General features: G+C 44.7%; 1 protein-coding gene across 2 annotated transcripts in view; it reads right to left on the minus strand.

Moving 5' to 3' along the window:
* OTC (ornithine transcarbamylase) overlaps nt 1–16,266 on the minus strand; it is a 270,516-nt gene that overhangs the window by 15,878 nt on the left and 238,372 nt on the right. For both annotated transcript variants that reach the window (XM_086934145.1, XM_086934146.1), the window contains exon 6: nt 9,138–9,260. In XM_086934145.1, the coding sequence (XP_086790271.1) occupies nt 9,138–9,260 (123 nt within the window). The remainder of the gene's footprint in view (nt 1–9,137; nt 9,261–16,266) is intronic.

The raw sequence follows: 16,266 nt of genomic DNA on the forward strand, positions 1-16,266 counted from the left end.
TCCTTATTTCAAAAATATAATCCTCAACTAGGTTGATCCGATTCTTCATTATTGCTCTACAAGTCTTTTGAATAAAAGGAGGTATCTAAATAACACAAGCCATGCCTTAACTTTAATCACATAAAACGGCTGGTTACAGTAACACACACACACACACACACATCGCCACACACACACACACACACACACACACACACACGTTCCTCGCCATTTGAGGTCTCCCAGTTGCCAGATTGGATCTGGAACTTTTGGCTAGGTATTGCTCCTGCTCGCCAGTAGGTGGCACCATCAGACTCCATAGCGACCTCATTTCCCCTCCTGAAGTTATGTCAAGGAGCAGTATATAGGTGCTACCCCTGTACACAGATGTCAGTTTGCAAAAGAACATTCTGCACCTTTAGATGAAGAGCATCCATAACAGATTGAGAACCATGACAGAGTGAAACATTTAACTTGGAAAGTAATGAGTACCCCTCTGCAAAATGCGGAGGAGGGGTAGTGAGGAATCTTTGTTTAGATAGTGTATCCTATAGAAAGAACACTACTGAAGGTAAGTAACTTGTTCTACTAATGGATACATCTAAGTGCACATTGGTCAACTTTATGACAGTTCTCAAACGGCTGAGGGTTTTCAGAGTAGATTGACACTAGCAATTTCTGGAGGACTGAGCAATCAAAATAGCCATCCCAGGCAGAACTGAGTTCCGAGGCAGCAATGCCTCGATAAGATGTGGATGGAAGCCCCTGTAGGTGCATGGCAGATGTCCAGCAGTGGGACACTGCTAGCCAAGGCTGTAAAGGCAGTCTTAGTCCTGGTAGAATAAGTCTGAAAATGGTCAGCAGCCTCCTTCTTGGCCAATGCATAGCACATATGCAAAGGACAACCAGCTGGACAAGATCTACTTCAGAGCTGCCCATTGCAAAAGAAACCCAACACAAAAAGTTGGACATCCACTTGGTGCTCCTTAGTTCGATCAACATAAAAATAAAGGTCCTTATGGAGTTCAACCAGTGATGGCTCTCCTCATTAGAGGGACACGCTGAGAGAAGAAACATTTAAACATTTAAGCATGATGGACTGCTCCACATGTAAAGTTAGATTACATTTGGCAGAAATGATGCCGGAGTCCAAAGTACCTGGTTGTCATGAAAGAAGGAGCTATATAGTGAATGCGCTGACATCGCTTGGAGTTCACTCACTCAGTGCGCAGAAGTAATTGCAGAGAGGGTGAGTTTTACAGGTTATGAACCTGAAAGAACAGCTGTGCATAGGCTTGAAAGGAATGTACACTTGGGGGCAGATTTACAAGCCCCTTGCGTCTCATTTACCCCGCCGTTGCGTCACTTTTGAGACGCAGCGGCGGCGCAAATCCTGCTCCATGGTGCGGGGATACTTACAAAGTGATGCATCTGGGAGATGCGTCACGTTGTAAAGCCCTGCTCCACATGAAGGCGTTCCTGTGCAGGGGGGGGGGGGGGGGGGGGGGGGCGTTCCGGCACAGGAAAGCCTCTTAAAAGTGGCTGAGTGAAATCTACAAGATTTCACTCAGTCACTTTTTGGCCCATGCTGCGTCAAAACCCTGCGCCTGCCTGAAGCAGGCATAAGGATTGACGCAGTATTAACTAGATAGGGCCCCCAGAGCATTGCTGGAGCTGCGTCGCGCTTGCGACGCAACTCCAGTAATGCGTCACGTTTTTGCACCATGATGTGCCGCATTGTAAATGCGGCGCATCCATGATGGCGGAGCTGTGGCGCACAATAACTGCAGCATCCCTGCTGATTTGAAGGGATGCGCCAGTTATTGTAAATATGCCCCTAAGAAGGTAAGAACCAAAATATGGTCGCACTGCAGCCTAAAAAAAATGCAGAAGGAAACATATATGTAAGCCCTTTCAAAAACGCATCACAACTGATGACTTAAAAAGGAGAGATGGTCTAGCAAATGTGGAAAGGCCAAAAAGGCCGATAAACAACCTTTATTCAGGTCAAAGACGGTACAAATAGAAACAGAAAGTTTAGCCTGCAATAAATCAGTGTTTCCATCCTCATCAGTGTGGCAGGCGGTCTGCGAGGGGACACCAGGTACTTCCACTGTGTGCGAACTTTGACGAAAGTGTGACTAAAAGACGCTCTACTGGCCGGAACGCATGACACTTGGAATCTGAAATCAGAGGGAAACCTCTCTGGACAGAAAACCGAGAAAGGTGAGAGCACTAGACCTCACAAGTGTGCATGGATGCCGTGCACATATGAGCAGGGATACACATAATACGAATGCCCCAAACCCGATTGGGCTCTTGGAGTGGATCAAAACATGTTGGCACAGGGGGTACAATTGAATGATTATATTCAATAAAACTCCACACTACTTTTGATTTTATCCATACTCCAGGTACCCTAAAAATAAAGAAAAATCTTTGGGTATACCTGGAGGTATTTTTAACAAATCACTCTTCTGGATCCCAGCGTGCCCAGTTTGACTTTATCTAAGAGCTCCCATTTTATCTGTGGTTGAGTCAGCCCTGGTGGTATTATCTTACCAGGTTGTGGTTAGGTGCCAATGATGAAGCATGTCACGATAAGCCAGTAAGGCATCTAATCCAATATCTTTGGATATCGCAGAGGTTGTGAACAAATATCCTTAAATAGAGTGGGATCCTAACCCTTTAAGATTATCAGTGGATATTGTGTGTAACTATTGTAGCTGGGAGAGTGCAACTGATTTTATTGTCTCTCGCTCTCCGGTGTGAAACCCGTTTCAGAATGCCACCACACAGAGTTGCAGCATGAGGTAGTAAGCTTTACTCATCTTCCTAAACAGGCCAAGGCAGACATGTCAGAGTCAAGCTTGGCTCTCCGACAAGTCTAGCTCTATAGGCTGTTAGGCTGACAAGTTTGTAGGGGCATGTCAGTAGAAAATGCTAAATGCACCTATACTGCAGAGTTAATAATGGATAGGTGTGTATTGCTTTTCCTTGAGCATCTGTGCTTCCTACATCTTTACTAGCTGCAAGAAATTACATTTGCTTGGCATTTTGGTACCACTAATGACAATATTGATAGGGTATCTGCAAGGGGAGAGGGTTATAATATGCTCCCTGCTGAAGTCCATAGGGCTGCACTGGTGATCAGCTGTCAGGGTGGTGCATATAAATGCTTCACTCTGTCAGCCTCAGCAATAACAGTCGTAGCAGTACCTACATTGCTGAACATACCACTGAAGCTGCCCTGTTGCCTGTATGAGTATCGGTACAGTCCTTCGCAGAGGAAAAGATCCGGTACTCAAAAGGAGAACATTATAAAGTTCTGGTACTCAGTACCAGTGAGTACTAGCCCATTTAAAGCATTGGTCATCACACCAGGCCACATATTTTGTACAACATCCAGAGCAGTTTTGGGAGCCAAGCAAACATGAAGACATCCATTACTTCTTCAGGCAGAATGAATCCACTCAGCTGGTTCTGCTCAGTCTCCATATATAATGGTGTATGTTGCAGATGTTTGGGTGTAGTACTCTGCCCAGTTGTTGGGAGGGTAGGTCATACTAAGGAGGTAGGCAGAGTGTGGGGCACAGTCCTACGCAGTTGATCGGAGTACTAGACACTCAAGTCCAATCCAGTTTTCTCATGATGAGATGAGCCTGTTCCCTCCTGACCTTCTCAAAGAACGAAAGAAGCAACATCAGTGGTGGGAACGTGCAAAGGAGACCGCAGTCTCACGATGGGCACAAAACATATCCCAGGGAAACTTAAGCGCAAACTCTAAAGAGCAAACAACTCAACAGTGAGTGATTTTGGAGGTGATAAAAAGTTCTATTAAAGGCACACTCCACTGGGCAAAAACACCTTAAATCACCTGCAATGGCAGACATTACTCATGTTCAGCTAAATAGAGACTGCTGAACTCATCTACCATGCCATTCAGGGAACCCGCCAGATGGATGACTAAATTTCCCTTAAGGGGCACATTGCTTCTTAGCACAGCTCACATGACACCACACTGATCTGTTTGTTGTAGTACAACATAAAATGTTGCATTGTTTATCAGAAATTGCACAGGACTGCCCTTCATGGATGACAGACGGTCTTGAGAACTAGCTGGATGGCACACAGCTCCAGAAGATTGATGTGGTTCCTCTGCCCCAGAGAAGCCGATAGGCCCCTAATCTCCACCTCGTCCAGGTGGACCCCCATCCCAGAGTAGACGTACCCATCTCCATCCTTTGGTCTGGATGGGATAGGAAGAAAGACCTGCCACATGTCATCAGGTTTGAATACTTCCTCCATCAATGGAGGTCCAGAGCCATTTTGGCGGTTAGTGCCTAGGAGGCACCCTCAGTACTGAACCTTTTGCAGGCAAAGGTTCCACTGCAAAGTCCACACATGCCAATGGGCATGAGGAACCAGCAGAATGATGGAGGAAACTATCATTTACTAGAGTCGCCAGTGCTAGAACAGGTGCCCGAGGCATCATGGGTCCAAACCTCAGTGATGAAAAGGACATTGAGAAGGCACATACACCCTTTCAGTTTCTGGATTGGGGTTAGAACCTGTGATTTGGAGGCTAAGGGGCAGGTATGATGAACAGCAGTCAAATCAAGGGAGCACTATTCACTTTAGATACAGCCTTTAAAAGGGTATTAGGGATCTCAGATTTAAAGTTACCTCATAGTTACTTCCCATAGAAAGTGCTGCTGGAGGTGGTATGTTAAGGGTACAAGGTCTTATTTCATTAAAATTCATACAGCACCCCCAACAAGTAACTAAGGCAGCTCGGGACCAAATGAGAAATACAAAAGCCTTCATAGCACAACATATGTGCGTGTAACATAATGGAGACAAACTAGAATTATGGTATATAGAATTCGGAAGTGGGGAGGTTGTCTGTCTCAAACATGGGAAGAATACTTAGAGCAGAGGCTTCTTGTGATAGGAATAAAAAAAAGGTAATGGTAGAAGCCTGGAATTAATATCAGCCACTGGCAATTACTCGGACTGCATTCCAAATCATCGGCCCTGTACCAAGTCTGATTGACATATTGTTGGGTCATAGAGCTCCATCTACCCCCTAGCAGAACTGGCTTTAGCGCTGGTGGTGCCCGGTGCAACAATCTTTGTTGGCTCCTCTCCATGACCTTCTTCTCCACAGATTCCCTCGCTAACACCCTCCAAGCATGCCCCTCATCACTCCATAGCCCATCTATCACAGGTATTTAATGTATTTGTTAGCGCTACTCATATTAGAATGGGGTGTCAGAACAATTTACAACACACACACATGAAACAGAAGAAATGAGTCATACATGTGTAAAGCTGCCCATAGGAAGTGTTACAAAAGACAATGAGGATTACAAAGTGTAGGAGTCACATGCCATCCATACTGGTAGGCAGTATATATTAGGAGTGCTTGGTCTAGATCAGAGGTCTTCAAACTGTGGGGCTCACCCCTCTATGGGTCTGTGGCTGCATTCGTGCAAATGTCTCAGTATAGACTTGTAAATATTGTAAATGAAGTTGACCTAGAAGCATGAACTTGTTTGTTTGTTCAGTTTCCAGGATTTCTTCATTAACATGCTGCCAGATGGCATACAAAAGCAGGGCAATGGTGAATGTGAGTGCTACAGGGCAGAGGTCAGTCAGTGTGGTGGCAGGGTCAATTACCAGCATACAAAGAAAAACATGTTGCATTGAATAGTTTCCCAAAATAACACAAAGTTTTGCTACATGCTGCACTGCATTACTATGCATCAAGGGCGCGATGTTCCATGGGTAGTGCATGGGTGTTTTTAAAAAAGAGGCATTAGGGCTCCTATTTCTTGCTGGCATTAGAGCAGAGGGAACCTTTGCTGCAGAGGAGAAAACGTGTGGGAGCTATTCCTTTTCTGAAAGAGATAGAGAGCCTGTGTCGAGACTGGAGGGCGAGGGCAACACAACTCCCCCAATTTTGGGGTGCCGTATTTGTTGGTCGATTTCTGTTTTTGTTTCAAACATTTACTCTTTTACATGTCTCAAATTACTGTGGATTATGAGCTACAGAAAAAGTACCCCTGAAATGGTCTCACTAGCCCAAACCCCTGCACTCAACCCTGTCCCTCCAGCTCTTCCGGTCCTTGCCATAAAGTTTTCGGGGGGGATTGTCTTCAAATATTTAACTTATGGGGGCTCAGCGCAACAAAGTTTGGAGACCTCTGGTCTAGAGATTTTAATACGTAACATAGTGGTTGGGGATTGGCTTTACTTATAAGAATTTATATCGATCCAAACTAACCCATTTTAGCAACATTAGGATATTGAAAGACTATGGGAAAAGAACCTAACGTTCTAACATATAGCTCTTTGATGACAGTTCATAGTTCACTGTGCTATATTATGATTGTAACTTATGAAGTGCAAGTATCAAAAGGATGTCTGTGTCAAAAGCAGGAACCCACAGAGCTAACCACATAAAATACAGATCTGTGGTTTGCATAGTCAGCATTCTAACCGTCTGCCCTACGTTATGATGAGTCAAATCTTCCAGTAGACAAAACACCAAAACACCAATCTCTGTCTAGCAGGAACATTAATCACCAAGGTTATCTTGAATTTTTTATTGATATTTTTATTTTTGACTGAAAATTAACTCTCTGCAGGAGGTGCTTTTAAACATTAAGATATGTTAAAACACAACACCCACACTCCAGCTCTGTGCCCGGGGCGGTGGCACCAGTTGCACCCCCCTCTAAAGCTGACTCTGACTCTGTCCCAAAGACCCTTATGGTCCAGGACAACAGATAAGAAGTTCAGCATCCAACCTTTTCACAATTTTTTGCCTGCTCCTAACAAACACGCACACATTCATTCTCTCTCTCTCTCTCTCTCTCTCTCTCTCTCTCTCTCTCTCTCTCTCTCTCTCTCTCCACCAGGTAGTGTTTAAATGTAGATTTTCAACTCATTAGCCATTTCTTAGTGGTGTGTGTATATGTGTATATATATATCTATATATATATATCTATATATATATATCTATATATATATATATATATATATATATCTATCTATCTATCTATCTATATATATATATATATATATGTTAAAACACAACACCCACACTCCAGCTCTGTGCCCGTGCCGGTGGCACCAGTTGCACCCCCCTCTAAAGCTGACTCTGACTCTGTCCCCAAAGACCCTTATGGTCCAGAACAACAGATAAGAGGTTCAGCATCCAACCTTTTCACTATTTTTTGCCTGCTCCTAACAAACACGCACACATTCATTCTCTCTCTCTACCAGGTAGTGTTTAAATGTAGATTTTCAACTCATTAGCCATTTCTTAGTGGTGTGTGTGTATATGTGTGTATATATATATATATATATATATATATATATATATATATATATATATATATATATATATATATATATATATATACATATATATTGAGAACCACGCAATATGATAACATACATCAATTCATGAAATTCATATACTAACAGTAAATACACATGTAAAACACATTTCATTGCAAAATTAATCCAGGAGAAAAAAACTGCAATGATAAACTCCACATAACATACATACAAAGAACAAGTCTAGACAGCTTCCTTTCTACATTAAGGCACAAAAAGTGCATAAAGTGTGTAATGTGCAAAGAAGCAATAAGGTGCTATCCAGTCTTTAAGACCTAGCCTGAGGCTTCGTCCATAAACCGCCCATAGAGTTTATCGAATTTCTCAATCCCCCCATTATGCATTGCGTACAGTAATTCCTTATTTCTTACATGCTTCATTTTTTGCATCCATTCCCCCATTGTGGGGATCAGCTGTGTCCGCCCCTTTTGGAGTAATAAGGATCTGGCAACTACCATTGCTACATAAAATAATTTTACAAATTTAGTGGTTAGACAAGAAGCAGGATCGTACCCAAGAACTTTCCACCAGATAATTGGCGCTAGCTTAACCTGCCAACCTTTCTCGAAATACTGAAATATTTAATTCGAAAATTCTTGAATAGGAGGACACAGACAATTACATGCGACCTCGAGGCACATTGAAAGCAATGACTGACCAGATGAGGGTTGATTTGTGCAAGAAATTGCGGGGTTCTGTATAACAACCATTTACTAACAAATAACATTCAGCCCCAATTGGCTCCTCTCCGGTTAGTAAAATGTTGTATATTGACTCCCCCCGCCCCCCACACATCTTTGTTGTTAATGCCATCCCTTCCGATTTTTCCGATTTTTTGATTGTTTTTTTACTACAACCAGGTCCCTTCATGAAAGCGAACAATCTTTTCCATTCCCCAGGGCACTTATCATCAGGAGCTTCGATTAACTCGGTTACCACTTTCTGACCACTGCTAATCTGTCTAGAGTCTAAATTACTAAATACTTTATTCAACATTCTAAAAGAGCTAAGAAGCAGAAAGTCACCTTCAACTAATTTGCAGACTTCCGATATGCTTAACCCTCTCTCACTAGATAAAAAGTCCACTAGCTTCTTGATCCCACTTTCTTCCACTTTTTCACTGGTGCCAAATTAGTGTCAGAATCCATAACTAGTTCTGACAAAGGTGTAACTGCATTAATATGAGGAATGGCGTACCTCCTATAGAGATCCATGCGCTTCCAGAAGAACCACTTCAGACTTTTGTTGTAGACTTTTTTGGATGACTTTGATGATTTCAACACATCACGTATATCATATTCTTTAAAGATCATCTACACAAAATAATTCTTAAAAATACCATTACAGAGTTTTGCATTAAACCTGGATTTATACTGTGCAAAATCTGCAAAATATTAATCCTTAAGATTGGGAAGCGCCAAGCCACCATTTTCCAGCTCTTCATATACAGTGCTCGGTGCTAATCTGGTGATTGTTTTTTGTGAGATGAATGATGTAAACATAGACTCCACTTTTTAAAATAATGATATCATTAAAACACATTGGATGGCCGAAAAGAAAACATTACACAATGGGAGAATCAACATTTTAATGAGAGCGACCCTCTCTAGCAAGGTTAAAGGAAGTGAGTTCCATCATGCAAAACAAATCTTTAATTTTTAAAAGCAAAGGGGGTTAGTTGTATATATTTGTTCTATTTCTTGCAACATTTTTTAGAAACAATTTAAAAAAATTCCCTTGCCCCTTACCTTTGGCGTGGCTATACGCAGGTGCATTCCAAACTTAGCAGCGCTCATCATGATGGAGTGTAGCACATTGTTACCATCGCCAATCCAGGATACTGTTAGTCCTTTTAGGTGGCCATAATGTTCCTGCCAAGAAAGTAACATGTCTGCTCATTGTGAATTGTTGAAGAAGTTTAATCAGAAGTGGATTAGATCTGGCTTGAGTTTATGGGAGAGACCGGAGTGGAGTGTTAGCAAGACGTGAAGATTCCTTTCCTCTTTTACTTCCTGTATGTATCTTATCTACATACACCAGGGTTCTCCAAAGTCGTTCCTGGAGGGCCGGATCCATGGCAGATTTTTAAGATAACTACATTTATCCAAATAGGGATATGCTAAAAATCTGCTATGGATTCGGCCCTCCAGGACTGACTTTGGAGAATGCTGATCTACACACTCTAGATCCAGCACAGACAATCCGATCCGGAATATAACTTCCTTCTGTGCTAAGGCCTTTTCTAACCTTATCTCACACTCTAAAGTAATTTGAAGGCTACCTGCGGCGCTCTACAAAACCCTTGAATGAATCCCTGTTATTAAAAGCTGTTGCTATGAGTACTCAGAAGAGAGCAAGCAAGCTTCCACTTTCCACAAATGACTAAACTCTTGCTGATACAAAGTGTGTCAATTTGTTTGGTAGAATGGATAGTTTCGAAAGGTGATTGGGTGTGTTTTGAACTGTTTTCAGTTTTACCACATTTACCTTGGAAGTCACTGTCCCCTTGGTATATTTGCTACTAAATCTCTAGGTATCTAAGATATTTTTGTGTGTTTCTTTGCTGGTTCAATGTCCCAGTATTGCACACGAAAAAATTTGAAAGAAAAAAAAACTAAAGAAATTAAAACTATAAGAAGTTAAAATATTGAGAGTGTGATTTTATTTGACCAAATAAATATAATGAAAGCAATTAGGTACAGTATAATTATTCTCTCCCACATTTCCTCTTAGCTGTCTATCTTCGGTTGCCCTTCTTTCGTTCCGGTCAGCAGTGGCGGCACCCCATTAGGGCGGAGGAACGCCTTCCTGTTTGCCAGTTCAGCAAATGTGAAAAATAGAAGGGTAATAAAATGAATTACCGTGTTATTTTGTGCTGCTCCCAGCCCCAGCAGTGTTTGAGGGTAGGACATTGTTGCTTACTGGCAGCAGGGGAGTGGTGCTCACTCCACCAGTTTACACAGCACAAGTCTCTTTCACCTGCTGTCTTGCAACGGTAAGTGCGACATGCACAGTGTAATCTTCTCCACCAAGATGTCTCAGACAATTGAGTGGAGAGCAGGAACACAGTGCTTGTATGAGCCTGTAGGAGTATTGAGACAGCCGCTCCAGCCAATCCTGGTGATGCTATCATGCTGCTCATCTGCAGTATGAGAGCAGCGTCAGGATTTGCAGAAGGGGGTTGCGTGAGGCTTCATGAGGTGCCGTCACGCTGACATTTAAAAACATTTTTTAATTTTCTTTTTGCCCCCCCCCACTCAGTTTGTCTATCTGTCCCCCCAATGCCCCTACAGTGTTGAGGGTCACCACCTGCCACTGCCTGTCAGTCCCCCCGGATCTCCTTTTTGTCCAATGTCCCCCCTTCCCAACATTTATCCTTCACTATTTCGTTAATCGTTATGCACCAAGTTGCCAATTACAGATCCATGGTCATCCTTCCCCTTGTGAATGTTGCCATCTTGACTTTCTACACTGTTTTTGACTCTTTGTGCCCAAGTAGTTTTTGATTTCCTATCCAGTCATTGACTCTTTCGGACGATTCACAAAAAGCATTTATGAGTAAAGTGAGTAGTACTACAGCAGTCATCTTCTACCTACTCCTACATATAAACTTAATTGACCCCAGAAAGATATAAATTGGGAATGAAATGAGAATTCTGATATACAGTTAGTACAAATAGAAAGGACGGTGCCCTGGTTGCCCTTTTAATAATAGAGAACTGTAAAATAAAAAAATCTGTATTTGTAAAGTGCCAACTACTCACCCACACGGGTCTCAAGACGCTGAGGGCCGTCGTGGAAATCAAGTGAGCTATTGCCAAGTCACATGGTGCTGAGCAGAGCTGCCGCCAGAGATCAAACCGTGAACCCTGTGCTCCAAAGTCAGCTGCCCTGGCCGCTGCACCACACCTCTCACGAGCCCTGCGTTTCATGCCCAATTTACCAGGACGCGTAATAATGCATAAAATAATTCTCCTTTAATACTATTTCCCTATTATATTGTACTAGAATGTAATATGTGAGGCTGGGTTATGTCATCTATGATGTATTGGAGTCATCCATGATGTATTGGGGTTCTATCTCTGAGCTCACTGTCGAGTGTGGTAGTGACAGTTTAACCAGCTGCGTCTGGTAGGGTTGTTCTGGGTTTCTCCTAGGATTAAACTTCAATCAAGATAAGCACCGATTGTGTCTAATTCATTACAACATTCCCATACTCATAAATGCTTTTGTGAGTCAGCCCCTTTATATTCAAATAGTTCTGGCTTTCTGCTCCTGTTCATCTTTCGATCCGAGCCTTTCACTCGCCCATTTGTGCAGTCCTTTTCTACAGGAGACTGTGCAACCACTGGTCTTCGATGACCTTGATAATTAAAATAATTTCTTTACTTTTTTTATTATTCTTAATTTATATGTGAAAACATTTAGAATCATACTTGATTTCTGAATTTTTACTGTTAATTTTTCCAGTGAACGACTTTCCAAACAACCAGCTCTTTAAATGGGCCGAGTCCCTTCTGTCTTACACCTGGTAGTAATTAAAAACGGGCATTAACACAGGTCTCTATCAGGCCCTATGTTCATGTTCTTAACAGCAATTGGAGAAACACTGACCGATTCCTGAACAATGAATGCTAAACATTATGTACATCTAGCCATCGATTTAGCTCCTTTTTGTATTTCACGTTTTATTTAATCTCGCTTTTCCTAAGAGTGTTCACTATTTCCAGAATGTTGTGTTTCTGCATTTTTTTCCGTGTGGCATGTTACTTTTGTGTAGTACATACCTTGATATGAGGCGCCGCCCTCCATGTGCTTATAACGTCCATGATTAAGGCTCTGGAGTTGATGCGGAGGGCAGGGTAGGGTTCTTAAAGTGAGTATCAGTGAGTCCAAAAGATGCTCGGAAGACATGTTCATCCAATCCTTGACCTCTCTGCAGAGTGCACAAGGGAATGGCCACGTATTCCAATTGCAAATGTGATTCTGGAGAGTGTGTGGAAAGGAGCTGTACAGTTGTCAAAATATTGACATTGACAGGTGACTGTATAATAGTTAATTTTCGCAGTGCCTTGCAGGTGGGATGCATTATTCACACTCTAAGGTTTAAAGATACCACTAGGAACCGAGTTTCAGTGCTTCCACTGGGTTTTTTCTATCCACCCCATACTGTGAGACCAGTGGTATAACGAAAGTTGAGGAGGCCCCCCTACCACGTACATGGAGGGACCCCCAATCCGGATTTAATCCGGAGCTCTTGACCCTGAGTATTGTGAGGGGGGCCCCTGCAGCTCAGGCCCCCCCGCACCGCGGGGGCTGGGGGTCCTGTGTTACGCCCCTGTGTGAGACCATTGGTAAAGGGGGGTTGTACTTTGGCCCATATCGGCTGCAAGATGGACTGGTTACTCACTCACGTCAAAGTAAAACTGCAGTATACTAATTGTAGCGCATTTGCATTCACTGTGCCTTCGTTGCATTCATCTCTGGCGCTTTGTTGATACTACTTTACCATCCGCTGCCATTTTGTTGTTGTTGTCCCTGCAAGCCCGTCCTCTAGAACCCGCCCCGCCGCCCAGCTGAGCCTCCCTCCCACTGACTACATACTCTGCTCCCGTACCTGGAAGCGCTGTGACCGTCTCATCGCTGCTGTGAGCGGTCGCTCCCCAGGCTCCCTGCTCGAGCTGGTATCGTTGTGCTGCGCTTGTGAACTGGCATTTACATCTCTAGCGCGATAATTTCACTGTGACTGTTGTTACGCTAATCATTGCAGTCTGCCTCATTTTATCAGCATACAATTAATTGCAGCGCATTTGCATTCACTATGCCTTCGTTGCATTCATCTCTGGCGCTTTGTTGATACTACTTTACCATCCGCTGCCATTTTGTTGTTGTTGTCCCTGCAAGCCCGTCCTCTAGAGCCCGCCCCGCCTCCCAGCTGAGCCTCCCTCGCCCCTCCCCCACCAGCCGTTTATGACAGATGCACTTGCGCGCAGCGTTCACGCTCAGCGGTCGCGCCGAAGGTGCGCCAAAGGTAAGCCCGTCTACACCCGTCCGCGCCTGGACTGCGCCCAGCGCCTGTCCCCCTGGTCCCCACCGCACCCAACCCACTAGAGTCACATATGATGCCGCAACTCTCCTCGCCCTCAACCCCGGATGCACACTACAATGCTGCGTAGCCACCTCAGGACGTACCCACGGCCCATTCGCCTGCCTCTCCTGCAAGTTCAACTGCATCAGGACCCTCACCAAACCCACTTCCTCCACACACAGCTCCGACTCCAACCGCCTAAAGTGCATCCTGCTTAACACCCGCTCGGTCCACAGACACGCAACAGAACTCTGGGACCTAATCGACACTACGTCACCTGACATCGCCTTCCTTACAGAAACATGGATGAACACATCATCAGCACCCGACATCGCCATAGCCATACCGGACGCGTACAAGATTATCCGAAAAGACCGCACCAATCAAACAGGAGGAGGCATCGCCATCATCCACAGAAACACCATCAAAATCACTACCAGCTCCGACGACAATCTTGCAACCGGCGAACATCTCCACTTTCAGATCCACACCGACCCCAGGACCACACTTAGAGGCACCCTCGTTTACAGGCCTCCAGGCACCCCCACTCTATTCAGCGATGACATCACGGACTTCGTCAGCCCACACTCCCTCGCCTCCGAGAACTACATTCTTCTAGGAGACCTCAACTACCACCTTGAAAACAAACACGACAGCAACACCACCACCCTTCTAGACAACCTGGCCAATCTCGGACTCAAACAACTTGTTGACACCCCCACCCATATAGCCGGACACACGCTCGACCCAATCTTCACCTCCAGCAAACACATCTCCTTCGATCGCACCACAGCTCTCCATTGGACGGATCACAGCTGTGTTCACTTCAGCTACAAAAGCACCCTGACCCACAACCGTCCACAACCTATTCCTCGGAGAAACTGGAAGAAAATCACCACCGACCAACTCCTCACATCACTCAACCAAAACCCTCCCACCCTCTCAATGGACCCAGACCAAGCGGCCACCAACCTCAAGCAATGGATTACCCACAGTACTGACGAATTAGCACCCCTGAGAAAGCACCAGATGAAATCAGCCAGCAAAAAGGCTCCCTGGTTCAATGATGAACTTAAAAAATCCAAGAAGCTATGCCGCACCCTGGAGAAGATATGGAGAAAAAACCCAACTTCAGACAACATGGCCTCCCTCAAGACAGCCACCAGCAAACGCCACCAACTGATTCGATCCGCCAAGAAATTAGCATTCAAGGATCGTCTCGACAACAACACTCATAACAGCAAGGAACTCTTCAACATCGTCAAAGAATTCACCAACCCCACCACAGCATTTAACGACATCACTCCCTCCCAAGACCTCTGCGACGCGTTATCCTCCTTCTTCTACAAAAAAATTGCCGACATCCACAACAGCTTCGAGAATTCTCCCAGCGATCAACCCTCTCCACCCCCTTCAGATCCTACTCCGCCAACTAACAACCTCAACGCCTGGAACCCAATAACCACTGAAGACACCATTCGCCTCATGAACTCAATCCACTCTGGCTCGCCTTCTGACCCCTGCCCCCACCACATCTTCAACAAAGCTGACTCCATCATCGCACCCCATCTCCGTAATGTCATCAACTGCTCTTTCAACTCTGCCACCTTCCCAGAAAGCTGGAAACACGCCGAACTCAGGGCCCTTCTGAAGAAACCCACAGCAGGCCCTTCTGAACTTAAAAACTACCGACCCATATCCCTCCTCCCATTCCTGGCCAAAGTCATAGAGAAAGCCGTCAACAACCAGCTCGCCGCCTCCCTTGAATCCAACAACTCCCTTGATCCATCTAAATCCGGGTTTCGAGACAAACACAGCACCAAAACCGCCCACATTGCAGCAACCGACGACATCCGATCACTCCTGGACAACGGAGAAACAGTGGCCCTCATCCTACTCGACCTGTCCGCCACCTTCGACACAGTCTGCCACAGCACCCTTATACATCGCCTCAGCAACATCGTAATACAAAGAAAAGCCCTGGACTGGATCATCTCATTCCTCGCTGGGAGAAATCAAAGAGTCCGACTTCCCCCATTCTACTCAGAGGCCACCGAAGTCATCTGCGGCGTACCTCAAGGATCCTCCCTCAGACCACCCTCTTCAACGTCTACATGAGTCCTCTCGCCTCCATCGCGCGGCTACACAACCCAAACATCATCTCTTACGCCGACGACACCCAGCTAATCCTTTCTAGTGGAAGCCTTGCTACACTTGTCAACTTGGACCTTAATTGTAAAGTTGAATTTATTAGGCTTGAATCGACAGACGTTCTTGGTACCCTTTTGACCTTTCCAAACAAATGTAGAATGCTGGTAGTAAGTTTTTATACTGCAGCTGTATGCAGGAAAACACTGGATGCCATATCTAATTTAAGAGTTTTCATAGATGATTTTTTCCATTTATTTACTGTGTTTATGTTATTGGGGGGGTTTTAATTTGCACCCTTGTTTCTCCTGTCAAGACAATGACGTATTGAGAGACAGGGGCGATTCCTCCGCTGTCGCAGAGGAGTGTCGCCCCTCTGCCTGCAGAGGCAAATGAAAAAAAAGTTATCTTAGTGCACATAACTTTATTTTTCATCCTGTTGCTGTCTTGGGGATGGGACCACACAGCACTGCCGCAGGGTGGGCAGAGTGGTGGGCCTTGCTGTCAGTGCACTTGGTTTGGCCGGCCTTCTCAGCTGGCCAAACCGTCATGCACACTGACATCTCTCCAACCCAGCTGTATTGCTGGCACAGGGTCCCATGTCCTGATGGAACGTTAAACCAGTGCACGCGCCCAATCCC

This window comes from Lissotriton vulgaris, chromosome 8 (genome assembly GCF_964263255.1).
Source record: "Lissotriton vulgaris chromosome 8, aLisVul1.2, whole genome shotgun sequence".
NCBI lineage: Eukaryota > Metazoa > Chordata > Amphibia > Caudata > Salamandridae > Lissotriton > Lissotriton vulgaris.